The following is an 8,631-nucleotide window of genomic DNA, read 5'->3' as shown; positions in this document are numbered from 1 at the left end:
TGCAATTGTTATGAAATCTGTTGGATGTGTTCAAGAACAGCCTGAAGGTTTTGCAGTTCAGAAGATCATCATGCATCAGAGAATACCTGTGAAAGGCCGTCAAAATCAGATCTTCAACCCAAATCAGATGCATCCTAATCCAAAAACCACACTTCAGCAAAATCCTGGAAGGGACGAAGTTCGCCGTCATAAGTTGTCATCCTCTCAGCTCATTCACTTTCTGAGAACGAGTCGAAGCCCAACACAAGTGTCTGAACTGGCTTCGTCAGCTGATGAATATAGGACAAACATAACCGAGGCATCGTTGAGACTGATGCAACAAAACATTACCGCAATAGAGATTGGGAACCAGAGAGTCGTGGCTTTGACCAGTGCCAAGAAGAAGGTGGAGAGTGAAGCGTTTCCTGCGGGGAATGTTTCTGAACCCATATTTGCAGAGAAAACCATCGGCGTTGATTGTGTGGCCTACAACTGGATGATTACCACAAATAGTGAATTGTGGGACACTGGGAATATTTTCTCGGATGCGAATCACTCTACGACAGAGCCATTCCCAAATGAAATGGACGAATTTCGTTTCCAAGATGACTGGAAAGTTGCTAACCTCGAACCCTTGAAAGAGGAGTCGTGTAAAGGCTCCAGCACACTGACCGATGAACCTGAAGATGGGGACGGCGCACATGTCCGAATCCCAGAGTTTCAGAGTCGCAAATTTGAGGAGACCCCAGTTGTTATCACCCACGTTGTCCACCCAAACAATTTCTTCATCCAACACAAGGACACAGATCTGTGTGAACTGTCTGAAAACATGCTGTGAGTGGTTGAGTAGTGCGGCATTTCTTTAGTTTTTGTTGCTGTGTCTGTACAGTTCAGGTACTAGTGTCTCTCTTTCTGTTTTCTTTAAGCAGTAGGAGTAGCAGTAGATCTTTTGCAGAGATGAATAGCATCCCAGATATTGGGGCTTATGTCATGGCGTGGTTTCCCAAGCAAGAGCTATGGTGCCGTGGCCAGGTCATCAAAATATGTCAGTTGAGTAGAGGTAAGACGACGCTGGTTAATGCACACTTCACCCAAAAATTAAAGGGTTAGTTCACCCAAAAATGAAAATTCTGTCATTAATTTCTTACCCTCATGTCATTCGACACCCGTCAGACCTCCGTTCATATTCAGAACACAAATGAAGATATTTTAGTTGAAATCTGATGGCTCTGAAAGGCCTCCATTGGCACAATGGCACGGTTCACTCTCAAGACCCTTAAAAGGTACTAAAGACGTCGTTACAAAGTCCATCTCACTACAGTGGTTCTACAATAACTTTATGGAGTGACGAGAATAGTTTTTGTGCGCAAAAAAACCCTAAATAACGACTTGTATAGTGATGACGATTTCAAAACACGGCCTCATGAAGCTTCGAAGCGTTATGAATCAATGAGTTGAATCATGATTTGGATCGCGTGTCAAACCGCCAAACTGCTGTAATTCGGCGATTGAGTGACAGGTGGATTGCCGTTTGTCTGCTGTCTGTTAGTCGTCACCTCAGCTCTACCAACGTCCCGCCTCTTTTCCCAATTTCTGTTATCCGGGAGTGACGCGCTTTGACGCACTGCCAAGATGGCAACGGCCAACTTTAGGGTGACGTCACGGACACTACGTCCATATTTTTTTACAGTCTGTTTACAAATTCAGTGGAGAATTCGGCCGCCCAATGAAGAAAATCGCATTGGGCTATTTTTGGACTGGCCATTGGACCACTGTTGTTTGCTTGTCTCTCAGACAGCGCTGAGAAACAGTCTGTATGCGCATAAAGGTTTAAAATCACCTGTTTTTAGACCTTTGTGCTTTAAAAACGCATGCAAACGATAAGCTTTCGTGACGGCTAGCACAGCAACGTCGCATGAGCGTAACTGCGATAAAGACTATAGTCCAAAATCTCTACCGCTTGACTCATTTCTACTGGTTAATTGTCTACCAGTATAACCCCCACCCCAACGCACAGCACAAATAATGAACCCGCATACAATATTTGTTTCCTCGAATACAAAGTTTTTCGGGCCGTTTACACTACAGTTTTCAAGTTTTGCCCATTCATTTACATGACAGCAGTGTTTTGGGGGCCTGAAAACGACAACTTTTTGAACAACAAAAATACACATCTATGAAAAAAAACTGTCACACGCGTTCGTATTATGTATTAAGTCTACAGGCGCATAGTCTTTCTTTACAAAGTGGCGTCGCCAATAACTACATTTCTATTGACATCTTGGATTTTTTTTGGTGATGGGGATAAAATGTATTTTCGGATGTTTTCGACTTTCAAAATACTGCATTATATTAAAGCTGCACTATGTAACTTTTCCCCACGCTAGAGGTCGCCTGTTCAAAACAAAGGTGTAGTTTGATGACGCCACGTTTGAGCGCAGAATCTTGGGACATGTGGTCTTCACCTCACAGCCGGTGGGAAAGAATCGGGATAGGACTCGGGCAGAAATCATGTTGATGTGATTATTAACGGTACTGTAGTGAAGCAGAGCAGGACTGAGTGTTGTGGAGCTGAGCAAGGCCGCTGGAGCGATTGAAGAGCGGGACTGTTATTATGGCACAGTCGCCGGCGCCACTTCCTATTTTCCAGTCATGAGTGTGCGGTAACGCAACTCTGTTTATCGTATATAGTGGGTTGAAAAGGAAATCATGACGTTCGCTCGGCGGCTGCTATGACACTTGTTCACACTGCAGTAAGAGTAATGCTGCGTTCACACCAAACGCGAATTGAGCGTCAAAATCGCGTCTACCGCGTCTAGTTTCACGCGCGTACATTTTGAATGCATTCGCGCGTCAGCAGAGAATTGGACGCGCTTAGAAATCGAGGGCTGGAAGCGAAATTGACACGCGTTCAAGGCACTCCAGGAGAAATATGTCATAAAACACCACTCTGCCTCTTTTCATTTTCATTAAACATATATATTAAGCATTAATAGCCACACAAATGTGGTCCAGGCAACTCCTACATTATCTTCACTGCATGTATGTTTAAATATCCTTAAAATATAAAGTTATGAAACTTCTCTTTGCCCTCAGTCAAAACGATTTGGCAGACAACAAATTATATATTCATGAGAGCAAAGATCGCCCGTTAGATCCACACAAGACGAACCACTACAGGACATCAGAGCCAGCAGCAGACGCCAGAAGGACTGGCCGAGGAAAGGCTGCCTTCGCTGGGGTTATGAGCAGTGATTGCCCGGTGATAGCCTGGATCTCACAACTCCAAAAACACAAGATTATTTTTTTTAAATAGGCGCTCTCTTTATAAATAAACCACAGATTTGAGCTTTAAACAACTACATTCCCACCTGAAAACGTCTTAAAACTACATTTTGTGACACAATAGTACTGGTTTTAATTTATGCAAGGTTTCTCATACACGTCACTTTACCACGTGACAGCAGCGAGCAGGCTCCTGATTGGTTAACGCGGCGCGAATTGACGCCAAAGTTCAAATTTTTCAACTCGGGCGTCAGACGCGAATTCGCTTCAAACGCGTGAATGCACAAAAGCACCATTCGCGTGTAACGCGCGTATCGCGCAAGACGCTCAATTCGCGGCATTCGCGCGAACTGGACGCGCGAATGAGGCGGATTCGCGTCCTTCGCGCCGCGGGACCTCCAGACGCGCGTCAACGCGCCTTTCCATTGACTTAACATTGAAATCACTCGCGCCACACGCTCAATTCGCGTTTGGTATGAACGCAGCATAAAGCATTTCTGCAGAATAAAACCGGAAACCGAGGGTGACGCAGATATGACGCAATCGATAGGCGACTCCCTCAAATGCATAGCTCACACGTCCCAGTTCCTTGGTTAAAATGGCAATTTCTCACGATTTACAAATAGTTGGAAACATTTGGGATATTCTAAGTACTCAACTGAACAAAATATATAACACTGGCCTAGTGGTTTTTGGATATTTTACTGCAAAAATCTTACATAGTTCACCTTTCATGTTGCACAATGTGGTCAACGGGAACTCGTTTCTTCAGCAGCCCAAAAATGTGATGTTGTCTTTACCGCTTGACCACATCATCCGCGTTCGTCTCAAGCACGTGTGCACTTCAGGGCTCCAGACTAACGTTTGAGAGCAGTCCTACAGATGGTGGCACTGGAGGAAAATGTTTCATGTTTGGCACCGTTGTGGTTGCACCAGTGCGACCACAAACAAAATGTAGTCGCACCAGCAGGAAAAAAGGTTGCAAAATGCAGTCTGGACTCTGGAGCCCTGCACTGTGGAATAATGCCATTAACGTGTTTACATGATTAAAATATGCCACATTTGACTAGGTTATGGCTTAAGCGCAACAATTTGAATGAAGCATTGTTTACGTGAGGTAAAGTTTAATCACAGTATTGGCTGAATCTCATAATCATCCCATTTTGAGTGTGCTGGTAAACGTAGTCTTTGATGTTTTTTGCTCAGACATTAAGGTGGATGTCAGGAGGATTGACTACGGAGATGACGCTTGCGTGTCTCTTCGGGACATCAAGGAAATGAGTGGAGAAATCGCATCCAGACCTGTGCAAGCACTGCAGGTCTCTCTGGCAAACGTGGGTGACTGTTTTCATTTTGGGTTTGATACATGATGGTGGGTTCACGAGATGATGTTTCAACACTATATTTAAGAAATCTTCAACGACAAAATATGACTGGAAAATCACAAAGTGACAATGCAAAACGGTGCAGATGCATTTTGAAATGTATGATTATTTTGGTAATCGAGTAATCAGTTGATTTATTTTTATTAAATTAAGTGATTAGATAGATCTAAGTGAACAATAGCCTTTAAAATGACTTCAAATACATATATGATAAAAAATAAGGCAATAATAACTGATACAAATAAATAATCAAAAGCAAGTAATCATGGTTTTATTGAACAACACTTAAAACATTCCTTCCAACTTTTTCAACTTTTGCATGTTATAGGTGAGGCCAGTAAATGGAGAAACCTGGTCTTTTGAAGCGATCAGCTGGTTCAGAAGTAAAGTGCAGAACAAGACACTTTATGCCAGGATTTACCCAGAAGGAGAAGTTGAGCTCTTCATGGAAAAGGGAAAGATTGGTGCCATGAGGTAAGGACGTTGCCATTCACGTTCAAAAGATTTTGAGAAGCTTTACTGTTGACCCTTGCTAATTATATGACCAGTGCCAAGAAGGTTACAAACTTACTGATTATTATGGAGTTTCCCCTCACATTTCCAAGTCTTTGAATGAATCTTAAAGTGCATGCTGTGGACTGTGCCAGCCGTCATTTTGGAATAGGCAAACACTTCTGTGTTGATTTATTGTTTGTAACATCCAGTGTTCATTAACTAGACTGTGGCCCGTCATAGTCAAATCTGTCCCGCCACAGTTTCATAATGAACCGAAAGTACATTTAAACTTATCACATAAAACCTCTTTAACATCTCAATATGGCTTTATCCTCAACTGCAACAACGAACATTTGAAGACATTTAAGATGATTTTAGGCAAAATGGCTGAAAAATCATAAATGCATTTAGTATTTGTTTACAGGAAACTAACTTAGTCAATAATGTCCAGTTGTCCCAAGTACCGAAATGCTATCAGGTGATATTGCAATTTTCACTGAGCAGTACATTTATTTACAGTCTATTCATTTGATTTTAATGGTTTCAACCAATAGGTGGCGCTGTGACCAAATTGATGTTGTGTGGTCAGAATGAAGTGACAATGACACATGTAAAGTTTGGTGTCATTGTGCCAAAGCATTGCAGAGATGCAGTCATTTAGGTATCATGCCTCAACTACGAAAACGGTTTTGTCTATCGACACAAAATCCATTACTTTTTGTCTGAAAACAACAAGTTTGGCTGACTTAGATACCAATTATGGATACCAAGTTCTCGGCATGACCCAATTAACCTATTAAGACCAGTTTCATTACAATAGAATAATTGAATCAAAAGTTCTAAGCATTTTTTTAAATATATTTCATTATATATACCTACAAGGTGGCGCTGCCCCAAACTGAGTAGTGTCAAGGCATGGTGCCGAAGACACATGGCGAGTTTCGTTATGATATGCCAATGCATTCATAATGTATAGCATTTTAAGACAAAATTCAAAATGTCAGACGCGCAAAATGATCAATAAGGGAAAATTGGGCTCAGAAATAAATTATTATAAGCAAATAAATACATTTTTCATATCTCCTGACCACTAGGTGGCACTGTGCCGAAACTGCAGTTAACCTCAGGTCATGGTTATCATAACGCACACCAAGGTTGTCAGTATACACTAAAGTGTTGCAGAGATATAGCCTCACGTTCATTTTGGTGGAATTCGTCCACGTGTTATTCGAGAACAGTTTTACGAATCAACTGGAATTCCATAACTTTTTGTCGGCATGGTCTGAAGATGATCTGGTTGAGTTTTCGTGGAAAACCGAAGAAATTGCCTAGGAGGAGTTCAAAGAAGTTCAAAATGGTGGAATAATTTTCATGATGGAAAATGACGATTGAAGTGTCTTGAAAAAAAAAAACAGTTTCCAGCCCTTAAGGTTCAAAAGTTATTTGCAAAAATGTGAGTGCAAATTTGGACAGTTGGTGGCGCTAGAGGGATTGAGTTAGAGACTCCAAATTTGCTATGGTGGCTGTTCAGACTGTCCTGTATCTGTGTGCGAAATTTAATAACTTTCCCACAAGCTGTTCTATGAGCTGTCATAGACTCAAGAGCGGAAAAAGAAGAATAAGAACGCCAAGAATTACAATAGGTGTCTTCTGGGCCCCTAATAAAATTATTATATTTTAATTGTTTGGCTTCCTGATACACCAGTGTGAATGTAATGTCAATTCACCAACTTTTTTTCTTTGTTGAATTTGCACACTGAATATGGGTTGGCGCTCTTAAAATTGAACTTTCAAAGTGCACCAGATTGATGAGTTTAACTTTTAAATTGACACATTTTTCTAAGGGAGGGATCGAGGTCCACCCACCACAGTCTCACAAAATCAGACATCAATTCATTTACTCACAGGTCATAGCAGAGGTGATCGTAACTTCAGAAGCATGTAATGAAGGAGCGGCTGTGAGTCCTTTCCCTTTAGACTTGACTGAAATGCATTTTCCTGGCTTCTAATTCCCAGTCTCAGACGTTTCTTATCAATAATAATTTCTAACGTTTGTCCTTTTGTGTTTGATTCCTTTAGGAGAGGTGACTCTCTTTCTGAGAGACTTGCTCAGAATAGATTTGCCATACACCGATGTAACAAGCGCAAGGGGTTGAAGAGAAGTGAGTGGCACCTTTAAGTGTCTATAACTGGAAGATGACACAATGCATGTTCTTTATAGTAACATTTCTGATGCCATTTCCCAGGTGATGTCCAAGAACAAACACGACAACGCTCCTTAGAGTGGGAGAAGTATCTGATTTCCTGTTACCGTTAGGAAATGACGTCTACAGACAAAAAATGTCTGTTCACTTGATCCTTTTCTCTGTGACCTCATACATAATTTACCATATGTACCTACAACTATGCAAATTTAGTAGTTGCATGTATTTTTACTTTCACTCAGTTTTTGTTCAATGTACATTGCTACAAGATAGATTGTATTTTTGGTTTAGATGTTTCATAATTATGTTAGTTCATATTAAAAGAGACTAGGAGTTCTAAGATACAATGTCTAGTTATTTCTAAGAATTTGAGAGGTTGTTGTTGACTTGGGTCATACCTGAATCATTATTTGTTTAATTGAATATGCAGATTTGTCCCAGCGTCAGTGCAGTCAACATGGGACACTTCACGTCTTCTGCTATTGGATGTTAGCCTGATTTCATAGCATGTTATTATGCCTTAAATAATGTTAATTTGAAGAAGATAAATCAGTAATTATAACATACAATGTTTTCATGAGCAGACAAGAATAACAAAAAAAAAACGTCCATATCTTTTGGTGTGTTTTGGACTTTTCTGTGCAGATAATGGATGTGCAGTTTTTCTCAGGCCTTTCTCTCCCTCATATCTTAGCGCTTTGGGTTTAAGAAAAGCGCATTATGAATAAAATGTGTATGCATGTGTAGTTGAGGAAATGATGCCCTAGATTGTATTGCTTGAAAACTAGTCAAATTGGAAGCAGGAGTTACGATTACGAGATTTGAAACGTCACGACAAGTGATTTGTGCGCTGGATTCAAGCACAGAACGCCTGAAGAGCCATATATTTAACTTCATGGCCAAAGTTTGAAACACTCGTAACGTTCTCAAACTGCAGCATATCCAAGAGGTGCCTGTTCAACATATGTTTTTCATGCTTTTCATTGTGTTTGTTTAAAAAAAAAAAAAAGGATTTGTTCTAAAGTTTCAACCAATAAAAAGATGTTCTTTTCATACCTCGGATGCTAGTCTGATGAATGAACTTTGACACTCTTGCCAAACATGATGGCAATTATACAATGAACCGTCATGACCGTCACTCATGTCAGGATGACCTGAAAAACCCCAGTATAAAAAGTCTTCCATAACTTCATATCAAGACATGACCAAGTCGTCTTGACTCGTGCCGACTGGCTCACTCGAGACTTACACATGAGGTTTATTGATAGGTGAAGTTCTTCATG

General features: G+C 40.9%; 1 protein-coding gene across 1 annotated transcript; it reads left to right on the top strand.

Moving 5' to 3' along the window:
* Window positions 1-667: 667 nt before the first annotated feature.
* On the top strand, window positions 668-8,400 carry LOC307139753 (tudor and KH domain-containing protein-like). The gene is made up of 5 exons (XM_079838847.1): window positions 668-1,039; window positions 4,471-4,598; window positions 4,978-5,123; window positions 7,224-7,306; window positions 7,391-8,400. Exons 1-5 carry the CDS (start codon window positions 937-939, stop codon window positions 7,459-7,461), a joined length of 531 nt encoding a protein of 176 aa, XP_079694973.1. The 5' UTR covers window positions 668-936; the 3' UTR covers window positions 7,462-8,400.
* Window positions 8,401-8,631: the final 231 nt, after the last annotated feature.

The sequence above is a fragment of the Gobio gobio genome, assembly GCF_949357685.1.
Source record: "Gobio gobio genome assembly, chromosome: 16".
In the NCBI taxonomy this organism is placed as follows: domain Eukaryota; kingdom Metazoa; phylum Chordata; class Actinopteri; order Cypriniformes; family Gobionidae; genus Gobio; species Gobio gobio.
The sequence above is the reverse complement of the archived record's forward strand: the minus strand, read 5'-3'. Positions and strand labels throughout refer to the sequence as shown.

Coding starts and splice junctions, on each gene's coding strand:
- LOC307139753 (XM_079838847.1), top strand. CDS start 937: ATGAATAGCATCCCAGATATTGGGGCTTATGTCATGGCGTGGTTTCCC. Junction 4,599..4,977: donor TGCAGGTCTCTCTGGCAAAC/GTGGGTGACTGT, acceptor TGCATGTTATAG/GTGAGGCCAGTAAATGGAGA. Junction 7,307..7,390: donor GCGCAAGGGGTTGAAGAGAA/GTGAGTGGCACC, acceptor GCCATTTCCCAG/GTGATGTCCAAGAACAAACA.